This window comes from Brachypodium distachyon, chromosome 1 (assembly GCF_000005505.3).
Source record: "Brachypodium distachyon strain Bd21 chromosome 1, Brachypodium_distachyon_v3.0, whole genome shotgun sequence".
In the NCBI taxonomy this organism is placed as follows: domain Eukaryota; kingdom Viridiplantae; phylum Streptophyta; class Magnoliopsida; order Poales; family Poaceae; genus Brachypodium; species Brachypodium distachyon.
This window is the reverse complement of record NC_016131.3, coordinates 65,350,995-65,376,129: the sequence shown is the minus strand read 5'-3', so window position 1 is coordinate 65,376,129 and position 25,135 is coordinate 65,350,995. Positions and strand designations below refer to the sequence as shown.

At 43.8% G+C, this 25,135-nt stretch overlaps 4 protein-coding genes across 7 annotated transcripts; 3 read left to right on the top strand and 1 right to left on the bottom strand.

Moving 5' to 3' along the window:
* The first annotated feature begins 362 nt into the window (after positions 1-362).
* Positions 363-6,852, top strand: LOC100825688 (kinesin-like protein KIN-5B). Of its 4 annotated transcripts, none has more exons than XM_010230485.3 (23): positions 363-782; positions 1,044-1,170; positions 1,406-1,561; positions 1,635-1,975; positions 2,056-2,194; positions 2,590-2,687; positions 2,787-2,943; positions 3,024-3,093; positions 3,163-3,239; positions 3,326-3,379; positions 3,468-3,548; positions 3,657-3,768; positions 3,890-3,976; positions 4,066-4,241; positions 4,336-4,497; positions 4,590-4,697; positions 4,786-4,944; positions 5,016-5,099; positions 5,179-5,384; positions 5,498-5,599; positions 5,716-5,825; positions 5,906-6,057; positions 6,378-6,852. In XM_010230485.3, the coding sequence occupies exons 1-23, from the start codon at positions 574-576 to the stop codon at positions 6,582-6,584; spliced, it is 3,174 nt and encodes a 1,057-aa protein (XP_010228787.1). In that variant the 5' UTR covers positions 363-573; the 3' UTR covers positions 6,585-6,852. The 4 variants fall into 4 exon arrangements, with proteins under 4 accessions (XP_010228787.1, XP_010228786.1, XP_024313539.1 ...); XM_010230484.3 differs by having other exon boundaries at positions 3,323-3,379; XM_024457771.1 differs by having other exon boundaries at positions 762-787; positions 3,323-3,379.
* A 4,727-nt stretch (positions 6,853-11,579) lies between these two features.
* LOC100822269 (E3 ubiquitin-protein ligase CSU1) lies at positions 11,580-13,573 on the top strand. Its single transcript, XM_003558163.4, has 2 exons — positions 11,580-12,013; positions 12,675-13,573. The coding sequence occupies exons 1-2, from the start codon at positions 11,775-11,777 to the stop codon at positions 13,348-13,350; spliced, it is 915 nt and encodes a 304-aa protein (XP_003558211.1). The 5' UTR covers positions 11,580-11,774; the 3' UTR covers positions 13,351-13,573.
* Positions 13,574-13,941: 368 nt separating this feature from the next.
* On the top strand, positions 13,942-15,704 carry LOC100821961 (photosynthetic NDH subunit of lumenal location 1, chloroplastic). The gene is made up of 8 exons (XM_003558162.4): positions 13,942-14,102; positions 14,193-14,289; positions 14,383-14,466; positions 14,612-14,685; positions 14,821-14,943; positions 15,069-15,140; positions 15,280-15,376; positions 15,461-15,704. The coding sequence occupies exons 1-8, from the start codon at positions 14,079-14,081 to the stop codon at positions 15,568-15,570; spliced, it is 681 nt and encodes a 226-aa protein (XP_003558210.1). The 5' UTR covers positions 13,942-14,078; the 3' UTR covers positions 15,571-15,704.
* Positions 15,705-15,776: 72 nt separating this feature from the next.
* On the bottom strand, positions 15,777-24,387 carry LOC100821643 (ABC transporter B family member 6). The gene is made up of 11 exons (XM_010230483.3): positions 23,574-24,387; positions 21,549-21,603; positions 21,305-21,480; positions 21,010-21,210; positions 20,546-20,805; positions 20,153-20,463; positions 19,855-20,075; positions 19,430-19,770; positions 18,183-18,970; positions 17,827-18,068; positions 15,777-17,290 (listed from the first exon to the last, which is right to left on the bottom strand). Exons 1-11 carry the CDS (start codon positions 23,976-23,978, stop codon positions 16,061-16,063), a joined length of 4,230 nt encoding a protein of 1,409 aa, XP_010228785.2. The 5' UTR covers positions 23,979-24,387; the 3' UTR covers positions 15,777-16,060.
* Positions 24,388-25,135: the final 748 nt, after the last annotated feature.

The following is a 25,135-nucleotide window of genomic DNA, read 5'->3' as shown; positions in this document are numbered from 1 at the left end:
ATCTAAGAAAGATGCTCAGCTGATTCTTATTTAAAAACAAAGGATTTCTTACAAGAGATTTTTCCTATGAAATGTACTCCGTACATATGAATATCTTAAAGAAAACTCGGCCAATGTACAGTAGATTTTTTCAAAGGTTCCAATCCTGTAGAAAATCGTTTGAGCCAAATGAGGCGTACTCTAGTCGCGTAGAGTACAAAGTTTTGCAAAACACAAACAAATATACGAGGTCTTTGGTCGCGTAGAGCAACTAGGCTCTTTTAGTCTTGCTTTCGAGAGCAGGCCGTAGCCCACGCATTCGGGGCCCCATCGAAAAACCTCCACGGCATGCGCTAAGAAAAAAAGAAGCCCAACACCAACTCACTCACTCCCGGTCCCAGTCCCATCGCAGATTTTCAATTTTCAAATTTCTCCGAAACGCTCGAAAGGCGACGTCTCTCTTCTCCCCTCTAGAAATCCGGATCCCCTACCAATCCCCCAAATCGCCGAGCCAAATCCTGCAGAAATCACGCGAGTTCGCCCAATCTGCTCCCAATCCAAGCGCCGGGATCGTTTTGAGGTGGCGTCCGCGGCATGGCGCAGACGCCAAATCCCAGCCGGAGTTCGTGGGTGGGGCCGGCGCCGCATCCGTTCCTCACGCCGCGGCCCGAGCGTCGGGAGCTGCGGTGGGCGGAAGCGGGGTCACACAGTTCCGTGCGCCGCAGCGGCGTAGGCGCCGGAAGCGTCGGTGGAGGGAATGAAGGAGGTCGCGAGGCGAACGTGCAGGTCGTGCTCAGATGCAGGTGAGGTAGTCTCGATAAGGCTCTATCTCGCAAACGGTTTGTCAGCCACACGGTGATATGTAAAGTAGTATCGTGGTACTGTGGTGAACCGAGAATTCGAGATATGATCAGTGGAACTACTAGCGTTTATCTGGGACTGGGATTGCTTATTGTGTAGTATCTGCATTTTTCGAGCAAATTGCTGCTGGTGCTACTTTTTTCCAAAGACAGGAGATGCTTATGGTGTTGCTGATGCGTTTTTTGTGGCTGGTGAACAATTAGGCCGCTAAGCAAGGAGGAGCAGAAAGCGAATATACAAAGTGCCGTCTCTTGCAATGACACTAAGAGGGAGGTCACAGTCCTGAACAGTCTATTCAAGCAGGCAGACAAAACATTCACCTTTGATAAGGTAAAACCACTACCGTCTACTGACGTCTGTGCTTGCTTTCTGCTTATGGTGTAGGTATTATTGCATGTATGTACCATCAAACAGTTGCTGTCATTCCATTGACGGCTAATTCTACAAAGGATCAAAATCTTCGCATCGCAAGTCTGTACCATGATGATTACATAAATGCTGTATGATTAAAGTTGATTCTCATGATTTTTTCTTTAATATGTATGATGATTACTGTTTTATGCAGGTTTTTGGTCCAAAATCTCAGCAGAGGGTGATATACGATCAGGCTGTTGCACCAATCGTCGATGATGTCCTTGACGGCTACAATTGCACTGTCTTTGCCTTTGGGCAAACTGGAACCGGGAAAACTTATACTATGGAGGGAGAGATGATGCAGCAGGTACTAAAGAATTAGATGTCACCTGAGAATTTACATGCAGCAACAGATCAATTTGTCTCATTTGCTTTTTTAGGTGGGTGAACTGCCAGCTGCTGCTGGTGTCATGCCAAGAGCAGTGCGCCATATCTTCGATATTTTGGAAGCACGGAAGGCTGACTATAGCATGAAGGTAACCTTCTTGGAGCTCTATAACGAAGAATTAACAGATCTGTTGGCTTCAGAGGACCAAAGTAGATTCCCTGAAGATAGACAGAAAAGGCCTACTATATCTCTGATGGAAGATGGCAAGGGCGGGGCGGTCATAAGAGGCCTTGAAGAGATTGTTGTATACAGTCGTGGCGAGATATATAGTCTTTTAGAACAAGGATCAGCTAGGAGACGCACTGCCGACACTGCACTAAATAAGCAAAGCAGGTCGATGACCATTTCACTTCATTTTTGGGTTCCATGAGAGGAGTGTTGGCTACTGAGCATTGTGCATTCTGTACTTGCAGCCGATCACATTCTGTCTTTTCCATATACATCAATGTCAAAGTAACAACAACAGGGAACCAGGAAGTCATGAAGTGTGGGAGGTTGAACCTTGTAGACTTGGCAGGATCAGAGAGTATAGCTCGATCAGGTGCAAAAGAGGTACTTGGTTCTATTGCCAACTGATAAGTGAATACATTATCTGTTTGTCATACCCTGTCCTACTGAACCACTTGAGTTCAGCTGACTTGTCCATATTTCACTTCGTAAAGTACATGCCGGAAGAGGATGAAATTATATATCATTGTGTCCCATCTAAATAGTTGTATCGAACAACTCTATCTAGTTTAGAAATGCTGCAGGCCCATTATTTTCTCAGCAAAAAGAAAGCACTTGTTATTGGCAAAGGTGGCAACAAGTGTTTTAGTGTGTTCTGTGTTAACTTAACTTAGTATTATGACATAGTACATTTAATCTTAGTCTGGTTCTCTTTTAGAATGTCAGCACTTCTTAAATGCCAATCCATTTTGAAGTCATGATTTGTAGCATGCTGATAGGTTAGAGCAAGAGAAGCAGGAGAGCTGAATAAGAGCTTGTTAACACTGGGTCGTGTCATCACTGCACTTGTGGAGCATTCAATTCATGTACCATACAGGTAGTACCTGCTATTTTTTTTATAATAATTCAAAAAGCTTGTGCGTCATTTATTCATTTTTCATGGAATTAATACATATCCATTTTGATACTTTACCAGAGACAGTAAGCTCACCAGACTGCTAAGGGAATCCTTAGGTGGAAAAGCCAAAACTTGCATCATTGCAACAGTAACTCCATCTATCCATTGCCTGGAAGAAACTCTAGTTACACTTGATTATGCTTACCGTGCTAAAAGCATAAGAAACAAACCAGAGGTGCTAGTTGCCTTGTTTTACTCATTTATGGTTTTCGGATTTAGTTGATATCCTTTTGATAAACTTTACTATTACTGTAGGTAAACCAAAAAGTTTTCGAATATGTTATGCTCAAGGATCTCTATCAAGAAATGGAAAAAATGAAACAAGGTTCTATTCGGTCTTCTAGTTTATTTCTGTTCCTCACAATCTTATAGGATCTCACAAGTACATTGTCAGATGTAAAAGCCGCAAGGGAAAAGAATGGAATTTATATCCCTAATGAAAGGTTTGTTCTTGAGGAGGCAGAGAAAAAGGTACACGACTTCAGATTTTATTGAATATATAGGAACTTCTTGTGCAAGATATTGACTGTTACCTTGATCATTTCTATATATAGCAGACAATGAGGGAAAAATTAGAACATTTGGAGCTTAGTCTGGAGAAGCAGAGCAGAGTATAGCTCTCTCCAATTCAAGTTTTGATGTATTAACTGGTTTACTAGTTCAGGCTTGAACTGACTTGCACCTTTGATGGTCGGGCAGGAACTTGAAAAATTCAAAAGTTTGTACGTAGCAGAACAAGAGCGTAAGTTGAAATTGGAAAGTCAGAATAAAGAGTTGAAGGTGATGCCGTTTAGATGAGTTCTGTTTTTATTTTATTTTTTACAAAGAAAAACCTCCTAAATTTTTAGTCGCTTTAGATCTTCATATTCTGTATATCTTCCTATTCAGATGAACTTTGGAAGTTGCAAGGGGGAATTTCTAGATCTTCAAGAAGCTCATTCTAGAGCTAACATAGTTTTGAAGGAAAAGGACTTCATAATCTCAAATTTACTCCATACCGGTATTTTTTTAATCTTAAGTAAATACACAAATTTCTAACTTGGAGAGCTTAATAGATGTATTAAGCATAAATCTTGGATTGAGTGTTCTGATGTTCGTGTATTTTTCTTAACATTGTATAGAGCAATTAATTCTTGATCGTGCAAAGGCTATGTGTGGCACCTTCGAGAATAAATCTGGAGACATTGCTAATCTCCAGAATAAACTAGGTGACGCTAGTATGCAGTGCTAGTATGACCCAGTTTAATCCAAGTTGCCGCTTTCTTGTACTGACAGCTCATTTTTGACAAATATACAGAAAGACGATCAAAAACTGAAGATGAAAATAAAGGGTTGCTAGTCAATTTTCGGTCTCAGTTGGATCAGAGTCTTGGAGTTCTAAATAAAACAATTGTTGGATCGATTTGTGATCAACGCCAATTTTTGCAGTCTATGACTGAACAAATCAATTCATATTTTTCAGCCAAGTCGGAGGTACTACTATTAAAATGGTTACTTCATTTACTATTCAAGATTACCATGATTATCCCTTTGCACTAATTTATATGTGTTATGCAACTGCTTCCAGTCAGCGAATCATTTGGAGACTAGAATCACAAAAGCCAAAGACGTGTATGCGTCTGGTGTGCGATGCATGAACGAGCTTGCCAAAACTCTGGGGCAGCAATCCATCACTGACTGTGAGCAGATGAAACTGAATATAGCTTCCCATGCAATAGCTGTTGACAATGTATATAATAATAGAACTTCAGCTCTAATTGCTTTCAGATTCAGATTACTGAAGCACTGTGCAAAATCTAAAAGCTGTCTATTTTTTAACAGTTTCTAGCAGTTATGGTTTCAGAGGCTGAACAAGTACAAAAAGAAGTTTTAAGATCCACTTCTGACCTCAAGGAAGTATTAGCCTTTTCTGCTGAACAGCACGAAGTAGTATGTCTCCTCCATCTTGCTTTTGTACATCTGCCTCTTGCACAAATTTGCCACATGCTGCGCCTCATTCTGAAATTCTTTCTTGTAGGCATTACAAAGGACTCTTTATTCGGCACAAGCCATGTCAAAGACATCAATTGATTTCTTTAATGATATCGGGGCACATGTGTCTCGGCTTATTAAACTTATGGAACAAAGTCAAAGAGGAAGCTCCTCTCAGCTTGTTGAATTTGAGAAGGATTTTAAGGTGGGTTGGTTTTGGTAGATATATAGTTTATTTATTGACAAACTCGTTGTTTAAATCCATCATTTTGATAGGAATTTGCTATTCAAGAAGAGCAAGCTGCTCATGACAAGATTACTGGAATTTTAGCAGACTTGACGGCCAGAAAAACAACAATGGTCAGCTTACGTATTGTTCAATTTGGAAAAACAAGGCTCTTTTCATGACTCCAGCACTAACTGGTCTCCCCCTTAGCAGGTTTCAGAATATGTAGGACAACTGAACGAGAAATATGGTGAAGAGCAGAAACACTTGACACTGGAAATGTCCAACCTACAACAAATTTCAGATAATGGCAAAAAGGAGGCTGCATCCTATGCTGGAAAAATAGAGAGACAATTCCAGGAGGACACGTCAGTGCATGCCAAAACCAAACATCAATTGGGAGACATCTTGGATCAATGGTACCAATCTTACTCGCCTACCTTAAATTGGTGCATTATGGTTTAGTTATTCTCCGTAGAAGTCCTTCTGGTTTCCTGTTTTTTTCAATTCTAAACAAGCACGTTGATTGCAGCTTGAAGAGAAGTGACCATTCTGTTTCTCACTGGTCACAAACACAGTCGTGTTTAGAATATCTAAATAAGAGCTCAGTTGTCGAAGCTGATGAATTTATCGAGTAAGTTGTAATCTTCTTGACTTTTTTTTGACAAAAGAGACTGTTCTGGGCGATACTGTGATGAACCTTGTAGTGTAGGGCCTTTCCAGTTCATCTAACGAGTATCTTGCATGCAGAGACAGAAGAAACGAAAATGAGAGTATCATTAAGGAGATGCTGCTGCTTTCTTCTCAGAATGATGCAGGGTTTCATGCCATTACAGCTGATATTTTGACTGCTTCTGAGAGTAACAAATCTATCTGTATTATAATATATTCTTCTCTCCAAAGATGGTGTTTTCCTTACATTGTCCATTTACTTTTTCAGATTCTCAATTATTGGATCATGAAACTAGAAAGAGAATGGAAACTGTATCAGCCTCTTTCTCCAATCATTTGGGATTGCTAAATGAAAAACACACTCAAGGCACAGAATCTATAAGAATCATTGCAAGTAACTGCATTGAGAAGGATTACATGGTAAGCTATGCATATACTTGTATCCTTACTTCATTTTATGTAGAACTGGAAACAAGTTATACAGTTGTATCAAACTCTAAACATTTATTTCTCTTTGCAAAACATAAATAATTGTGATTTGTTTGTCAAGTTCAGCGAAACAGATAAATTTCAGTTTATTGTAGTTGCAAGTTAAAAATATCACCCCTGACGCAACTCGCAACTGAATCATATAAACTTATGTACCATTTTGAATGCTATTTTAGACCAATTCCTTTTAGACTCAATGCACACAACCTTTATATCATGTGCCATGTTGTCAACTAATGCTTTCCTGGCAGACTAATAGCCCAGTTCGGCATCCTCCACGGGAGCTACTGACAAGCGACTATAGCTTAGAATCAATTGAGAAACTCAGAGCCTCTGTGCCAGATCTTGTGTTGAAATTCAAATCAGAGAACAAGTTGGATGAACTGGAGAAAGGAAAGGGATACTCGGATCAAAGGACACGTGCTCCAAGAAGTCCGCTCGTGTCAGTCAATCACTAGCATTAGCGAAAGAATGTAGCGAAGTGTAAAAATTCCCAGACGTTGTAAAGAGGGCAAGATCTCTTGCCCGATTGTTAATTTAGCATGCATCAGCAATGAAATATTGCACCTGTGTGCAATGCTTCTAATCTTAGGGAAGTGAGAACGGAAATGCAGGGGCCATGCGTTTTGCATTATGCAAAGATCAATCGATCTTGTAAGTATTTTGTTTCCAACATGTCTGATGAGTTAATTAATCAAATGGATGCTCTAAGTGTGTAAGGTGGAATCTATTTCTCAATCTTAACATATTGTACTACAAGCTTCATGCATGGGGTTGTTCCAACAGGATAGGACTGATAAAAACGGGTCCGACTGTCAACAAAAAGGAGGTGACGACACGACAGGATTGATAAAAGCCGGTGGGGCCATCAACAAATAGGAGGGTGCCTCAACGATCTTGAGACTTCTTCCCACATTTGCAAGGATTACCCTTTCACGAGGGAGGTATGGCGGCGCGTTTACTCTTGGGCTGGCGATCCCAGTATCTCCCAATCAAGGGCGGACCCAGGTTAGAGGTTGTGGGGGCAGTTGCCCCCACTCAAATTTTAATCTTCTTGTATTTTGTTCATGATATATTGAGATTGCTCCCACTTATGCTAAGCATTTGCCCCCATTACTCTAATTTGGTTTGTATTTTCAAATGTTTACATACTTCGTCCCCTTTCAATTAATATTTTAGGTCCTCCCATGATCTCAATAGTCTTTTGTCTCCATCATTGTGTGGTCCAAGGCATCCTTGTCCCACGCTAGTAATGATTTAGAGAGACAACACAATGGCCACCTCATCTATGCATGGTGGAACATCTAGAAGAACAAAACCGTCGCATTTCGCCTATTGCGCGTCTTACTTATATCAATGTTGTCCACTCGCACATCTTGTTTTCATGGACATCTGCAAGAGGAAGTGGGATTTTGGCTTTCCTACCCAGTGTTTCGCCCAAGCACCCCCCCCCCCCTCCCCCCCCAAAAAAAAACCAAGGGGGCAGCCAGCCAGTGGATAGCCGCCACGTGTACATGAGCAGCGAAGGCAAGCCATGGCCGCGCGCATCCGTTGCAACTAGCAAGTAGAAGCAAGTATGGCAGGGGCATCAAGGTCGATATACGCATTCCCTTTTTGCCATCACATTTTCCATATCCGATGCATTCCTTCCTTCTCATCGCGATCCCATCTCAATCATCGGCAAAGGAAGATACAGATCGGTGGTTCGTGCGGCCGGCCTGCTACCGTCTGAGCAAACAGAAAAGACCGCGTCTCTTGATTAGATCATCTCACAGAACTGAAAGGAGAGCGCGCGGCAGCATGGGGAGCAGCGAGGCGGAGCAGAGTCTTGTGGACAGAGGTCACGCTGCGCCGCTTGCCGCCGACCTGGAGGTTAGTACGTTCGTTGTTCATGCCCTGCCTCTGTTTTCGTTCCGGAGCAATTGAATTATTCATCTCTTTATCGCCCGCTTAATTTGTTGGGTATAATGGGTAGAAGAGCCAGGGTACTCCTAGTAGTAGTAGTCCAGTTTGCAGGGGGGCATGCATCGCAATCTCACGTGCTTCTTTGAAAGCATATTTACAGTTTTATGGAATTTTTTAGGATAATTGCACTTGATCTTTTTGGTCAGTAATGGTTGGACATGGATCATGGACGACTGGATATTTTACACTGTCAACTACTCGGAATACATTAACTGAGCAGTGCAGTGCAGTTTCTATCGTCACTTTGCTAAAAATCGATCAACAGTTACATGAATGGACAACACATTTGGGTTTTAAAAACGTTATGGATTTCACACCAGCTAGGAGCTTTTGAGTAATGAGATAGCATTGTTTGCACAGGAATGCTAAGTTAATTTTATTACTATGTGAAGTGAGGACGCTGACATGACTGTATTGACCATAAATGAAAAGATGTTACGGAATTAGTAATATCAATGGCAGTACGTAGCTCTAATGCTATATATCCTCGATCACACGCTCAAAGTCAGTATACTATTCTTGCCTGCAGGAGCGCAGTGTCTTGGAGGAGAAGCTCTGCTGCACGAGGCTGGAGCTGCAGAAGACGCTGGCCGTGTCCGCCGACGCCGACGAGACGATGTGGAGGCTGGCCGCGGCCGCGCGCAGGGTGGCGCAGGAGCGGGACGAAGCGCGGAACCACCGCAACGCGCTGCTCGCGCAGCTCCAGCTGCAGGCCGCGAGAAGAAACGTTAACGCGGGCCAGAAGATGATGATGGCCGTATCCGGAGGGCCCGGCCCATCGGCCCACTCTAGAGCCAGGCCGATCGCGACGCCCAACGCCTTATTCGGGCCCGCCGCCGGCTACGGGCGGGCCCCATTCGACGGCTTGACGACGGTGATTCGGGCGCAGCAACAGCAACAGCAGCAGCAGCAGTACTACGCCCGGGCAGGCGGCGGCTACTACTGCTTCGCGTCGTCTTCTTCTTCGTCGTCATACCACGGCGGCTTTAGCGGGCTTGGCTACAGGCAGGGCTGCTCGCTGAGGATCGGCACCCCAGCGGCGGCGGCGGCGGCGGGAAGCTTCCACGTGGACTTGGGTTCGTCGAGCCAGCAGCTGGAGTCCTTCGACCCCGACATGTTCCTGGTGGACGCCGCGGCGGAGTCGCCGCGAGACGTTGTTGTTGCCCCGGACGTGGGCAGCGGCGCCGAGGATCAGGAGCTGGTCGGGGAGAGCTCCGGGGGCGAGCTCGGGCTCGTTGCCGCGCAGATGCTCCGGATGCGGAAAGGGAAGGCGGCCGCCCAGGCTGTGCGTGAGCGTGACGTGGAGAGCGCTGCGGGTCCGTTGGCGAGGCCGGATGTCGCGGATGCTGGAGAGAACGAGGTTGGCGGTGAGTCGTTGGCCGAGGAATGCTGCGGCGGAGCAGGAGCAGGAGCCGGAGCAGGGGGTAGTCTCGCTGACGTGGTTAGCTCTGCGGGCAAGAATCGTAGGCACACGTCGTAGTTTTGCGTCCGGCCGGTCCTTCGTTTGCTGGCACAAAGTTGATTCGAGAAGTCAGATTATCCATGGTCCATGGACCGCCTCGGCATCCAACGCTGCAAGGACATGAACGAGCTTGTTACAGTATACTCAATAAAAGGATATACTGTACGTGCTTGCTTCAGGTTCCGTATAGCAGGATAGGCATCATAGAGCGGTGAAGTTTCAGCTTGGGAATGCGGACGTGACAATGTATTGGCTCTGTAACCACAAATTGGAATTCCTCCTCCACCATAAAAAGTGTTTTTCAGAGTGTCGCTCATTATCCCGTTCCTGCCACCAACTCCATATATAGTCCATAGCAGAAGCCACAACTGGCATCTTCTTTTGTAGCCTCGTAGGCGGGGGACAATAATCACATGCAACATTTCGAGCCTCAGGTGTGTGTTCGTGCGTTTTGACTTCATGGCAGAAGTTGCCCGTCATCCAGCGCGGCTCCGGCGTACTTCATACAGCAAACGACCCCGTTCCAACCCGGTCCGTACCCAAAGCTTGAGGTTAGCGTAAAGCGATTTTTCTAACCGAGCCGGGACCTACCGGAGTTTTATTCACCATAAAAATTCATCAAGATTCGTGCAGTCTCTAAACAGGTTTCATTGGAAGGCGCAGTCCCTGCCACATGCAGGCGCGGGACCGGCCACAGTGCACGCATAGAATTGCTTTGCACTTTGCTGTTAGCTCTGACCACTGCATGCATGCGAGCATTTATGGCTAGGTACTGCTAGCTTTGAAATTTTAAAGATACCTCATTGAAAATCCAAACATGCGATTGTTTCATTGATGCATCATTTAAAAAATATGTGTGATGTGTGTACCATATTAAACTTTCATTGACAAGTCATTGAAATTTCGTTAGCACCAATCATTATTCCAATGGTCAAATATTGAACTAACATTGAAACACTAGTTTCATTGAGACACAAATATTTTCATTGACCGTATATATGAAAATATGTGTGTACCATTGAACTTTCATTGACAAGTCATTTAAATTTTGTTAGCACGAATCATTATTTCAATGGTCAAATATGAAACTAACATTGAAACACTAGTTTCATTGAAACACAAATATTTTCATTGACCATATATATGAAAATTTATTGAAACACTACTGTTTTAATTGGCAAGATTTGAACTTATTCCTATATGATTGAAATTGTATAAGAAAGAAAGTTTCATTGAGACACCAATGTTTCAATCGGCAATCCTCAAGACACTAACGTTTCGGTAGTTAGATTCTATTTCAAACCTTTGTAAAACACATCATTTTCGGCTTTGTCGTTTTTAACTTGCAGCACTATTGTTTCAATGAAAGTTTCATTTTGAATCCGCTCCAAATTTCTTGAAACTTTTCTGTAGGCCGGAAACACCATCTCAAACCTACCATAAAAGTTTTGTAAAATGTTCCGTTTGGACCACCAAATAATTTGCAGAACTATCAAAACGTGTTAGTGCAATACTAGTATCGGTGGAGATCGGCCGAGATTTTGAACTTGCTCGAAACTTTTTGAAACTTTTACCATAGGTGGGAAACACCATCTTAGACAAACTCTCAAAATTTCACCAAATTCCGACTTCGTTTGTACCCTCAAAATAACCGTACAAAATCAAAATGTGTTAGTATATCATTGCCTTCCCAACCAACTTCACGTGAGGTACTGCGACCCTGCCCGCCTGCCACTCGCTGCCGCCGGACCCACTTCTGGATATGCACAACAAAATGCACAGAACCTGAAAACAGATGCACGAATCTCGCACGAGCAAACCCAGACGCGATAAAACTCCGGTAGATCCCGGACCCGGTAAATTAGAATTTTCGGAGGTTAGCGGCCCGGGACAGTACTCAAACGTTTGGGGGCCCATAATGCTGAAGAGACTGGTCAGCCCGTGGATCATTGTACACTCGTGAACGGAGTCCCAGCCCGGCCCAGAGACGAAACCAAACCGAGCCCAACTCCCCATCGTCTCCGTCCTTCCCAATCCCCATCCACACTCCTCCCCCTCCTTCCTCCCCATCAAATCTAGGTTTTACTACACTTCGGCGACCGACCTCACAGCACCGATCGCATCAACTTCCTCCTTGCGTGCCCGGCCCCTCGCACTTCCCCGGCCGGAAGAGCAGAAAAGGAGGGCGTTCGTCGCCGGCGAGGCGTAGCTAAGACCTAAGATGCCGCAGCGCCACTCGAAGAACAACAACGACCTCGCCTTCTTCACCTACGAGGAGAAGCGGAAGCTCGGGTACGGCACGCAGCGGGAGCGGCTCGGGAAGGACTCCATCAAGCCCTTCGACGCCTGCTGCCTCTGCCTCAAGCCGCTCATCGACCCGCTCGCCTGCCCCAAGGGCCACACCTTCTGCAAGGAGTGCATCCTCGAGTGCCTCCTCGCGCAGAAGAAGGACATCAAGCGGTACACAATACGTCTCTTCTCCCATGCTTTACTAGTGTTTTAATCCTAGGACGTTTTGGAATTTGGTTAGTTTTTACGCACGGCGGGCGCAGTATTATAAGCAGTATGTTAGCAATGGTTTTGGAAGCTGGTATGGTTGTTCTCGGATGTTGTGCCGGGTACTGTACATCTCTGCTTCTAGGAATCTTGGCTACGGCTGTTGGATTTTGTCGACACTTAGCATTTTCGTGTCATTTTTAGCTCAGTGCTTTAGTTGCCTAGCACTGGAAATGTCGTGGTGAAAGATTTGTATGTCATCCAATACTGATCCTGGGATGTTTCGTAGTAAATTGCGCGAGTTAATTTCTGGATCGTAGGCTCAAATTTTCTTGCTTCCTCCATGGATTTCTACAGTAGTATGTATCTATTGTATCTTCAGTATCCATGAGTTTGTAACAATGGTTCTTGACATGCCATTTGCGGATTTGCCCATTTCTCAGCTTTTGTTCAAGATATGTTCATAGATATTTCTGTAAAATTACCAATAATAAAGTAGTTTTGCTGTGGTACTTAGCTTCCTAGAATTTATGTTTCTTAGTGGAGAATGTGAAATTGGTGTGCTTGTCTTCCTGTGCAACCCACTAAACCGGATCGACTGAACTGTTTATCCTTGTGCTTCCAGCAAGCTTATAGCTCATGAGTCCCAGAAAAAGCAAGAGAAGGAAGAGGAGGAAGAGAAACTGATGCTGCAAAAGTCCAAGGAGTTGGATGCTTTTGATCAGCAGAATCATGGAGCTGTTCCCCAATACTATGAACGTAGTGATTCCCAAGATAAGAATGGTTTTCATGGAGCAAACAGTGTGAAGGTTACCTCCTTTGAAGAGGAGGCCCTCCGCACCATGAAGGCGTTCTGGCTTCCGTCGGCTACTCCTGAAGCTACTGTCAAGGTAGATGCCCCCTGCACGGACACAATCTGCCCCGAGGGGCAGGAGAAGCTGAAGTTGAAATCGCTCTTTCCTATCTCTTTCACCGAAGAAAATGCTGACCAGAGAAGCAAGAAGTCAGTGGAGAAGAGCTACATGTGCCCTAGTTGCAAATCCACCCTCACAAACACCATGTCCCTGGTGGCAATAAGCACTTGTGGCCATGTGTTCTGCAAGAAGTGCTCAGACAAGTTCCTAGCAACAGATAAGGTCTGCTTAATGTGCAATAAACCCTGCAAAGAGAGAAATTTAGTTCCTTTAGAGAAAGGGGGAACTGGTTTTGCAGCACATGACGATCGCTTAGAGGCAAAGAATTTCAAGCACCTGGGGAGCGGTTCCGGGCTAGGATTAGTGAAGCCTGCTCCCAAGTCCTAAGAGTTTCTGGCCTTATTTAGCGCTTTTTGTATATTGCGGTACTGCCTATGAGTTAACTTTGTGTCGGCGATGTAAGTTAACCATAAATTTTTATTTCAAGGTTTTGATATCTTTTTGAGCAGTTTGGTCTGAAACAATCTATGCCCGGTCTTTTATGATGCAAGTTGTAATGTGCTTTCTTATTACAGTTTATGAGATCTGTTTGGTTACGGTTTGCAGCCGATATAGTATTAGCAAGACCCCCTTGCTTTGACTGGCCTATCAGTTGCCACTGTTGTTATCTGATGATCCCCTCTTAAGGACATATTTTCATTTTTCAGTGTATTCAGAAATTCAGAACTACTCCCTCCGTCTCATAATTTTTGTTGCTGTTTTAGTTCGGAGTAGCAGAACTTAATGGAAAGCATTGCAAATTTGCAATACAGGAAATTAACACATCTATATCTACTACACAACGACCACCCTAATGCAAACAAAACTGACAAGTTATCCTCAAGGATGGCGAGTTATCCATCACGCTGAATGAACGGTTCCCTTTTGTCAGCAAGTACTCAGTACAAGACAAAGAAACAAAAGATTTCAGCAAGGATAATGGAAATGCTGACATGGCTGCCTTTGCTTCCACTCACATGCTCGGCACTTGGAAAAGCCTACTGCCCCCAGTCCAGCAGCAACAGATAGCCAACCAACCTGGGGTAGGCTACGTTTAGTGCTCCACTGAAGCTGAAATGGCAAGCTTGATCTCCAAACAGGTATGTCCTTGAACTCCGTTACCTTCGTTCTCTTAATTTCGTTCCCTTGCAAATTCATCCATAGCAACATGAACTTGGTGTTGTTTTCAGTTGGTTGCGCTAAATTGTACGGTTACTGCCAGGCTGAATGGGGCACCCCCATCTGTTGTGAATGCAAGCTCGAGCGAAGCATCCTCGGATGAGAAGAGTAATTCTTATCTTCTGTTTATCTCAAATTGTGTTTGATGATTGGCACAAAAAAACAAAACTGTTAACAAAATATCTCATCCACCTGCTACAGAGGTCACGAAAAGGAGATTGGCATTGCTTGGTGCTGGAGCATTATCCACTGTGCTACTGAATAGAAGCTCTGCATATGCTGAAGGTTTGGCCATTTTAACTGTTCTTCGGTTTTATTTTCAGTAGTACTCCTCTGGAGTAGTCATTACGTTATATACAAGTCCTCGACTTTTAGATAGCCTGCAGGATTCTGTGGACTAATACTAACTGGAGTTATTCCTAGATTCCAGAGGTACCGAAGAACTACCGCTCTTATGTGGATGCAAACGATGGATATTCGTACCTCTACCCAGCTGATTGGAGGGTAATGTGACATACTCCTACATTATTAGTCCGCAGGAACAACAATCCAGACGCCAAATGAGTTTTTGTTAAGGTGAAAATTATCTTTGACTTCTGTATGTATTTCATACTCTTTTATTCCTCGCGGTGGTGTTAGGATTTCGACTTCTTGGGCCATGATTCAGCATTCAAAGATAAAAATGTGCAGCTGCAGTCTGTCCGTGTAGCCTTCATTCCTACTGAGAAAACAGACATTCATGACCTGGGTCCTATGGATGAGGTAGTCTTTGGTTCGTTTGGTCTCAACCTTGTATTTTCCTGGCTTTCTGTACACGCTTGGCAGCATTTTCAACATTATATCTTCAGCGGAGTCAGAAGTGCTGACCATTACTTATATTCCATCAGACGATCTTCAATTTGGTTAACAATGTCTACGCTGCCCCGAATCAAATACCAACGATTTATGACATGCAAGAGGTTTGACATTTTACTCATCGCTAATTGCAATCATTAATCTCAGGTCTCTTAGCCCATATAATAGAATTTCCAACCTGCTAGTACATCTTTGCCAAGGCCTTAAAATGAGGAGTTTGTCATTGTTGTGCTACAATGACAGCGTACGGTGGATGGCAAGAACTACTGGACATTTGAGTACGATCTGGAGGCGCCGGGCTACGGCGTATCGGCATTTGCGACCGTCGCCATCGGCAACGGTACGTGTTCATGAATTCGAGAGGTTCTGATAATCTGTTTCCCTGTTGAATACACGAAGCTGAGGTTGGTGCTGTTGCTGCCAGGGAGGTACTACACGCTGATCGTGACGGCGAACGAACGGCGGTGGAGCAGGCTGCGCAACAAGCTTAAGGTCGTCGCAGACTCTTTCAAGATCTCAGACATGAAAGCCTGATCATGTCCTGGAGAGATATGGCAGTGCCCCCTAATGTACATGGATTCTAACTACCAGCGCAATTAGCATATATGATTTGTACGACAATTCTTAGGATGGCCAATCTTTTCTTCTTGGCAAACCACAGTTTTCTCCATGGCAGCCAGCCAGACAGGCATAATCACGAACCAAGGGTTTGGCATCATTGAACTGGATACACAAGAAAGAATGAAATCGGTATGTAGGTTAAATGAATCGAGTCAACAAGCATCCGAAAGAATGTCTGCAACTCATATATTACAACAATTACAATGCCCCCAAACTTGCTAACTATTTCCAGGATAAGTTCCCTAGAGTTCCAACACAACTAGTTATCTGAATCTCCAGTCGAAATTTTTGTCAAAAGACCAGGTCACCATTCCGCTCATCCAGAACCTCTGGCTGGACAGAGAGGGGCAGGGGAACTTGGTCATGCCCTAACACAATTTACAACTAACAAACTCAAGATTAATTACATTAGCCGATGCTGACGAAGGCCCTTGCCAAAATGGGGTTGCATCAATCTAACATACAGACCGTTCAGGTCCATAAGAGAGTCATGTGTACCCTGCTCCACTATCCTACCACCATTTAGGACAACAATGTTATCCACATGCTTCATCATCGCTGCCCTGTGTGCGATTAGGATCGTTGTCTTGTTCCCCATGACCAATGTGTCAAGAGCTTCCTGTACCACCCTACTTGATTCAGACTCAATTGCAGAGCTGGCCTCGTCTAATAGCAATATAGGTGCATTCTTCAAAACCACCCTAGCAATGGCAATACGTTGCTTCTGCCCAGGTGTGAGATCAACCCCTCGCATTCCCACATGAGTGTCATAACCATGCGGCAAGCTACTGATGAAATGGTGAGCATTTGCTATCCTTGCAGCTTCCTTCATCTCAGCTTCTGTTGCGTTGTGCCTTGCATAGATAATATTCTCTCTTATTGTTGTCGAGAAAATGACTGGATCTTGCTGAATTAGGCCCATGTGGCTTCGCAACCATCTCAGGTTGAACGATTTCAGATCACGGCCATCTAGCAGAACTTGGCCAGACACTGGATCATAGAATCTCTCGATTAAGGAAATGATAGTGCTCTTCCCTGATCCTGAAACGCCTACTACTGCAACTGTTTGTCCACCGCTCACCTTAAGATTGTAATTGCTCAGCACAAGAACTTCAGGACGGACTGGATAGGAGAAATCAACATTCTTGAATTCAATGCTCCCATATACGTTGGGTGGTTTCAGACCTGTGGTATCATCGGGATCAATCTTTGGCTCTCGGTCAATAATTTCAAACACTGAAGTGAGAGACTTCCGCCGTTTAAGTATGTAGGGTGCGAGTCCAAAGGGCTCCACCAATGCAAATGATGCAAACGAGAACAGAATGTACTGTTTTAGCCCTGTAGCTATTGTCAGGCGCTGCTTGTCCACTGAAATGGCAATGTACCACAGCAGAAGGGCGTTGCAGGCAAAAAGAAGAAACTGCGAGAAGCCAAAGCCAAAGCCTATAGCCAATCCATGCACAAGACTTTGCTTCAGTATCTTGCCAAGATGTAATTTGTAGAGTTCCATTATCTTGTCTCCAGCACAAAACGCTACAACAGTGTAAATGTTCCGGACTGCATCTTCAAGTACTAATGAAGCCTTTCTATGCATCTCCTGTATTCCTTTTGAGAAGCCAGCAAGCCACAATTTCTGCAACATGGTTTATCATATCAATTTAGAGCATGCCTATTTGCACCGGTCTAACATAATACCCAGCAGCTGCTGAAAACCAAATTGTGAAGATTTGCATGCAGTTCAAGATTATTGTGCAAGATCAGTTGCTAAAAGATCAGGCAATTCATAGTACTATATGGAGGAATACCAAACATGTGGCTATAGAAAGAGGGCGTTTTTTTGCGGGTAAATATAGGGCGTATTTTGGCTGTTCAATTTTGAACTTTGACCACAAATTTCTTGTGCAATGTTTTATTGATGGTTACAAAATCAATCACAAGAGTGCATTGAACGAATCCAATGGCATCAAGCATTCTTGGATTAACTGTTAGTCAAAGTAACGGATTTGGATAGTTGATATATGGCCTCTATTTTGTAATGGGCGAAGTACAAATCATTGATTATTGTCAGGAAAAGACATTTGTAACAAGACCAAAAGTATGTTTAGAGTTTGAAATATGCGCTAATCCTTCACATATTATTAAGATAATATAACCTCCAGGCTGTATTACCTGTGCAATGGCAGAGACAACAAGAACAGGTAAAGTTGCAAGTGCAACAAGCGCCACCCGCCATCCCAACAGCATTCCGATAAGAAGAGCTACAGAAACCGCAGCAGTATCTTGTATGAATATGGAAAGACGGTTACTAAATGCAGCGCGGACAAATGTAGCATCATTTGCCAGGCGCATAGACAGTGTATCAGCACTATTCTCCTCTTTGTCAAACCATCCAGCTTCATTGCGCAGCATAGCTGTGAAAGAACTTAATTAGTGTGGAATTCTAGAAGATTCAAACAAAATTCAGAGTTGCAGCAGAGTACAAGAAAAGAAATCAACTCAATATGCATAGAGGTCCAATAGCATACCAGAGAACATCATTCTTCTTATACGCTCAGTCATCTTCTCCCCCATTATTCCAAAATAAAAATGTTGCAACCAGTTGACCAGCACTGTAATAACACCCATGCCTACTATGAATAAACACCACCTGTTCACTTCATGGTGCATGTCACTGACTTCTATTTGATAATACGCTGAAACCGTAAGTGCTATTGTGTAAGCAAGAAGTGGATTAAATGAACCAAATATAGCAGCACCAATTGTGCCTAAGAGAGCATAAGGCCATTCAGCAATACTAAGTGCTGCAAGTCTCCAAAATGATGGTGGCTTGTGGTGTTGCAATTCATCTGGTTCACTCTGTTCAGAACTTGTATCATCTCGTTCACTTTGTGGTCTACTAAAAGTTTGTGAATGTGAACGCTCATTCTTTGGATCAGAAGTCAATAGGGGAGATATAGGTGAGTCAGGTCCCGAATTCTTTGAAGATTGCCGTTGAATGGGCTGGGTGTCAACTTTTGGAAGATCAGGCAATTCCATTTCAAAACTATCCTGTATCTTGATGGATGGTGCTCTTTCAGTTGCAACTAAAGGTATTCCATTATCTATAGTTTGTTCTGAAGGTGGGCTTTGATCCTTTGGTGAATCATGGGAATTTCTGTTCGTGTCAGATCGCCAAAACTGGAGCATGCCATGTGTTCTTTGAAGAGAAGGTGATTTTGCCATCTTCGGAGAGGAAGATTCTTGAAAGTTTTGGCTCACTGATGGATCCTCAAATTGGAGTGACTTGCGCTCTTTGCTATTCTTGGTTGGCATCCTGAGAAAGATTGAGAGTATAACATACAAGCTCTCATTAAATCATGCAAATCTAACAAAGTTGAAACAATGTAAGAACCACAATTTTATTTGTATTGCTTAAGAACAGTAGCTGGATGCTCTCGGCATTCAAGGCATATTTAGGATATACACAGCACAGGCATCAAATTTAGATATGCTCAGAACTCTTGTTAGCATTTGGCATACACTATTGGGGAAAGATGAGCAGATACACATACTCTCGTTGCAATAAATAAATAAATAAAAATAAAAATATACTTCATGTCTCCCCTGAAGTCAGTCTAGGCACTGTAAAGGCAATGATGTGAACGCAATTTTATTTCTTAAAACTGCAGCAGCTAAGTTTTGAACTCAGAACCCTTGTCTAGTCTAGACTGAAGCTCTAAACTATTACACACTCGAACTCTTACCAGGATATTGTCCAGAGAAAAAAGCTTACCTTTTAGGAAGTTTTGTTGCTTCCTCACACCTTAAAAGCTCAGCATAAAGGCCATCCAGATTTAGTAGTTCATCATGCGTTCCCATTTCAACAAGATGCCCTTCCTCCATTACAGCTATGTAATCGGCATGTTTAATGAGGCTAAGACGCCTAGCAATTATAATGGTCGACCTTCCCAACATGAGAACATCTAATGCTTCTTGCACTGTCTTTTCAGCTTCAAAATCAAGTCCACCTGTGACTTCGTCAAGCAAAAGAATCGAAGGACTTGAAAGCACAGCACGAGCGATAGAAATTTTGATCTTTTGTTCATCAGTCAGTGCCATACCAGCTCGACCAACCTAGGGAGGTACATAAAATCAGAAATGTAAAACAAAAGAGGACTGGACTGGAGCATCCATGCCTAATCATTTGCACTTCATTACCTGTGTTTCATATCCCTTTTCAAGTGAACTGATGAACCCATGGGCATGTGCTGTCTTGGCTGCTTCTTCTATCTGATCAAAGCTAGCAACTCTTCCGTAAGCAATGTTTTCTCTAATGCTCAAACTCAGTAATGCGGGTTCTTGTGTAACCAGGCCAATCAGGCTTCTTAACCATTCCACTTTCAAATTTTTTATATTTTCTCCATCCAGAAGGACTTCCCCTGAAAACATAGAAAGAGCAATCTTAGTAAAGAGGGATTGAGAGGGGGGAATGAAAGATGCTTCCCAATGATGTTACCTAAAGTTGGATCATAGAATCTCTCCATTAGAGGAATTATGCTGCTTTTCCCTGAGCCATTTCTACCAACAAGTGCAACAGTTTTTCTAGCAGGTACACTGAGAAAGAAACCACTTAAAATTGGAATTTCAGGACGTGAGAGATAACTAAAGTACACATTTCTGAATTCAATGTTCCCCTGCACTTGGGGTAAGGTGGTCCCTTCCACATTGGAGCTTGAAGTAGAACGGCTTATCATCTCATATAGTCTATAAGCAGCAATCCGCCCTTGCTCGAATGAATAGAAGTTTGTAGCTGCTTGGTTCAGACCACTACAAATTGGGAAAGAAAATATTAGGTGATGTCATTACTAGATGGGGGAAAAAAAGAAGGAAATGGGTTTAGGTTGCTTACAGGCCACTCAGAATTACAGCAAATAAAGCTACCACAACTTCGCCACCATCAGCTTTCCCACGAGCAATCAGGTGTCTTCCAACCCAAAGTTGCAAAGCACAGGAACAAATGGCTAATCCATAGGTAAATCCAAGGCCAATTCCTTGAACAAGGCTTATCAAAATCCCATATCTCAGTGTTGCTTGAAGCGAGGTAGCATAGGAGTACTTTGCAAGAGTTTCATTTGTAAAAGCATATAGCGTCCTGATGTAAGAAGTGGCCTGCACATCCACAAGTTTTTGTCAAGTAAAAATATGTGATCAGTCATATTTGGACTTCTTGTTTGCACATGCTACAAGAATATTATGCAAGGCACAAGGTTCTCAATCATTATAAGGGAGCCATGAGGACTGTATCTAACAGAAGTTTATGCTTGCATGTTCCTAGAGGAATGCACAGTTTAACAGAATAAATAAGGTAAAAACCTGTTCAGCAATACTAGCTGCTTCGGCATATGCATCTTGAATGTTTTCAGCCAGTCTATGGAGAAATATGTTAGATATTCCTCCTGCAGCAACAATCAAGGGTCCAGTGGCAAGAGTTAGAAGTGCTATTTGCCAACAATTGATCAGGCCAACAATGAGACCGCCGATGAATGTGGCCATATTGTGTATGTAGTTGCCTACCTATAAAAGCACTCAGTTGTCAGACCAGATCAAAATCATTGAAGTCCATGTTGCAATTATAAAGCATTAAAAGCATAGTTTACTCGGAACTTACTTTCTCACTAATAGCTGACTGAATGAGCAATACATCACTCAAAACTTGACTAACTATATCACCATTGTTTCCATATGTATCAAAAAAGCTCATATCTTGATTTAGCAAGACTTGAACGTATTTTGATCTTATGACAGCAGTTTGCCGTTCCCCAGTGAGAATCCAGCAAGACACCTCTGGAGAATAAAAAATTTAGGCATATATTCATCCTGACTGAGAAATATACTTTTAAGAAAAAATTTACCTATCCATCCTGCAACGAAAACACCAGCAGCTATGTAGATGATGTACAGAGCATGCTGCAAGCAACATGAAATATAGAAGACTGTAAGAGAACAAAGGTACGAGTTGTACAGTATAATGGATTGAAGAGAAGTGCTAAGAAATGTATGTATACTTGCACTCCTTTTGATAAAAAGGAAGTGCCGGTAGTTTAAGGAATATTGTTACTAAAAAAGCCAATAATTGAATGTAGGAATCGAAACAGCTAAAAGCATTGTAACTCAAAGGGTTACCATAACCAACATGATCATAGATAAACTGTGGCCATTCGGCACTATCACATCAATCCATCATACCAATATAATCATAAATAAAATATGCATTGGCTACATTCCCATTGATCCATCATTAATAAACTTAACTAAAGAAATTTTAGGGAACCTATACAAGTACGCAATGTTCAAGAGAGACCACTACAGTCACATATGTCTACCAAAGTGCTAAAGTTAACTCGGTCACTTTACATATAAAGGCCACAGACCTAAACAGGTGATTAAAGGTGCGGTGGGTGCTCACCAACAGCTAACATCTATTTAGAAGTTACAATAGTGATCCTCGGTGCTGCACTAGGATGGTTGCCTGCCAACAGCTCTATTTAGGAGTTAGAACAGTGGTCCTTGGTGCTGCACTAGGGAACTAGGACTCCAGAATCGTCTAGTAACCCACCACAATCCCCAGTGGGAAGAAATTTCATGCCATCTTTTTCTGCTCCTATCATGACTGTAGGTTCAGATCCACCCACCATTTTATCCCTCATCAACTAGAAGAAATTAAGAGCTGGTTTAGGTGGGTTGGGATCAATAACGATCTGGGATCCCGCCTGATCACGGAAACCTAAAATGTGCATAAATGTGATAAGTCTTCCACTAGACAGTAGACACGTGTCTTGAAGTATAAAAATGTTATGGACCTTGGTTCAAAACAAGTAGCTTGGGTAGGATAATAGTACGAAGACCCAGCAACAACTGGAGGCCAGGGCTCGAAAAAGAGGTACAGAGGATTTCGGAACTTTTGATTATTTCATTTCTTGACTCATGGTTACATGCTAGTCCTCTTTGCGTAGGACAAATCGACTTGTCCGACAAGACTCAAACTCTATCTCCAACTTCCTAATTAAGCTGTCTTTGAATTCCCAATTAGACAAATCTCTTTCCAAAGTAGATAATATTCTGCATTTATTTGATTTATTCCTAATTTAGTATCAGCCTTGCACATTTATGCTAGCTGTAGGGCTCTAGTCCATAAGAACACAGCTAAACTAATAACATTCCATTTACACTCTAGTACTAGAATTTACACACCAACAATAAACCTAATAGAACCAACCACAAACGTGTACAGTTTCGTGTGCCCTAGCTGGTCAGGAAAGCTAAACAACACAGGTCAATCCAGCAGGCAACCTAAGCCCCTGCCATGCTGCAAACCTCTAAACTTGCGAGACAAAACAGCACAACCAACCCCGTAGAACAAATTGTAACTCCCCAAATTAACAACACGCCACAACACATAACCCTCACGAGTCACTGATTTAAAACATAATACCATAGGCACAACCCCCTGACCTGTCCTCCAGCGGCAATCCACACTATTAGAATGTGCAAGTTATCACGGCAAAATTTGCATAGGAGAATTTTGCAAATGCACTTATTATAGATGATATGTAACCTAAGTCATAAATACATTTGGTGTACTCACAAAATTTTGCAGAACTAGCAACATTTTTTCAGCTGGTAAATCTCCCCAGACCTAGCTGAAATATTTCAGATGCAACCTAATGGCGCGGCTTGAAATTTTAATTAAGCAACAATTAAAGCATATACCAGAATTATAACAGACACCAGTAAGTAGCTAAAGAAAACTTTACCCTTCCTAACAATAGCAAATTCTGCTAGTACAACACTAAATATATATTTTTAGAAACTAGGCTTTTCGGCCCTGCACAACAGATCCTGTGATGTGCACAATTAAAACCCAAGCATCAGCTTACCTCCATAAACCGGTTGAGGAGGTCTTGGCTACGGCCGTGGAGAGCAGAGTCAATCCGTTCGGAGTCGAGCAAATTCAAGGCCCTCCCGAAGTAGTGCAGGTAGACAACGAGTGCCGCGCCGTGGGCCGCGGCGGCGAGCGCGCCAGCGGCCATGAGCGCCCAGTCGAGCCCGTCGGCGAACTCGAACAGCCTCCAGAAGGACACGGCGGCGGGCGGGGGCTCGACGTCGTCCTCCTCCACATCCTCCTCGCCGGCGCCTTCCCCCTCCCTCAGTCCAACACCAGCATCCCCCGCCGGCCCGTCCCCGTACGGCGAGGGCGATTCCGGCGGCTCCGAGACCTCGGAAACCGGCGTGAGCGGCTGCACGTGCGGCGAAGCCCACCCGAACAACCCACTCGGCACCATCTCCTTCTGGGAACCCCCGGAGAGAACTCGACGCCGCCGTCAATAAAGCCCTAGGAGTTGGATGAGCTCATCACCCACCGCTAAGCTCCGCAAGGGCAACGACGGGCGGGCGGCGGCGACAAAGTCTCTTCTGGAGCAATCCTTGGAGCCGCCTCCGACTAAATTAACCAGCGAAAGAAAGGGCCTTTTCAAATCTTCTCGGTGGCACACGGCAAAAACGCTGAAGACCCGGTCAGAGGAATTCGGCCGCCTCTCCCACGCAAGAGCACAAACACGCAAACAAGGAAGCGCTCTTCTCCGGCGAGCGGCGGCCAGCTCGTCGCCGGCGGGGATGGTGGTGGTGCGTGCGTGCGGTGCGGGGTGGGTTCCTTGTGGTGCGCGGAGCGGGTAGGAAAGCGAGGAGAGAGAGAGGACGAGGAGGGAGGAAGGCGTGTGTGATTGACTGATTGTTGTGTGCTGGGCGTGGGCCCACGTGTCGGTGGCCTTTTCCTCCAGGGGGTAGGTGTGAACCGAGCTGGACCTCGGCGGTGGGGCCCAGGTGGCGGTGTAGGGAAGTGGGTCCCGTGGTCCGCGGGAGCGGCGTGGTGGGTCCGGAGCTGCAGTCACAGCGGGAGGAGGGTGGCTGGAATTTCTGGGAAGGGTTAAAACTAGGCGGGCGGGATTGGTGCGGAAAGGTCTCGTGGGCATCGAAGAAGGCGGGCCCGAACGTATGAGCTGTGTTGTTTTAGCTTTCCTGACTTGCTACGGCCACACGCCAATTCCTAGGTCTTGGTGTGATAACTGCTTGTTTCTGCTTGGTCAAAAAAAAAAACTGCTTGTTTCTGATGGAATTGCTTGATGTCTCTTCTCTCCGTTGCTAGTGTACGGAGTAGTATATCTGTTGTACTCCCTCTGTCTCATGTAACTTTTGTCGAAATATTACATGAATTTAAACGTTTTTAAAAAATAGATATTGTACATTTATTTTTGGTCAGATTTGAAACAAAAATTATGGAACGGCAGATTTGAAACAAAAATTATGGAACAGGAGGAGTACGCATTAACTTGCGTTATCTTTGAATTGGACAATGTTTCTATATATGTGCACGGTGCAGCAACGAGAAGGCGCAAAGCAGATTTGGTGAGGTGTGAATATTTTTGTGAGGTCGTATGCGTGT

Excerpts from the sequence above, each read along its gene's own strand:
- LOC100825688 (XM_010230484.3), top strand. The coding sequence starts at position 574 with ATGGCGCAGACGCCAAATCCCAGCCGGAGTTCGTGGGTGGGGCCGGCG. Across the intron at positions 783-1,043 it reads CAGGTCGTGCTCAGATGCAG|GCCGCTAAGCAAGGAGGAGC; the intron begins GTGAGGTAGTCT and ends GTGAACAATTAG. Across the intron at positions 5,826-5,905 it reads TATTTTGACTGCTTCTGAGA|ATTCTCAATTATTGGATCAT; the intron begins GTAACAAATCTA and ends TTACTTTTTCAG.
- LOC100821961 (XM_003558162.4), top strand. The coding sequence starts at position 14,079 with ATGGCAAGCTTGATCTCCAAACAG. Across the intron at positions 14,944-15,068 it reads ACCTGGGTCCTATGGATGAG|ACGATCTTCAATTTGGTTAA; the intron begins GTAGTCTTTGGT and ends ATATTCCATCAG. Across the intron at positions 15,141-15,279 it reads CGATTTATGACATGCAAGAG|CGTACGGTGGATGGCAAGAA; the intron begins GTTTGACATTTT and ends CTACAATGACAG.
- LOC100822269 (XM_003558163.4), top strand. The coding sequence starts at position 11,775 with ATGCCGCAGCGCCACTCGAAGAACAACAACGACCTCGCCTTCTTCACC. Across the intron at positions 12,014-12,674 it reads CAGAAGAAGGACATCAAGCG|CAAGCTTATAGCTCATGAGT; the intron begins GTACACAATACG and ends TTGTGCTTCCAG.
- LOC100821643 (XM_010230483.3), bottom strand. The coding sequence starts at position 23,978 with ATGGTGCCGAGTGGGTTGTTCGGGTGGGCTTCGCCGCACGTGCAGCCG. Across the intron at positions 19,771-19,854 it reads AAAAGGGATATGAAACACAG|GTTGGTCGAGCTGGTATGGC; the intron begins GTAATGAAGTGC and ends GTACCTCCCTAG. Across the intron at positions 18,069-18,182 it reads AAGAAGAATGATGTTCTCTG|CTATGCTGCGCAATGAAGCT; the intron begins GTATGCTATTGG and ends GTTCTTTCACAG.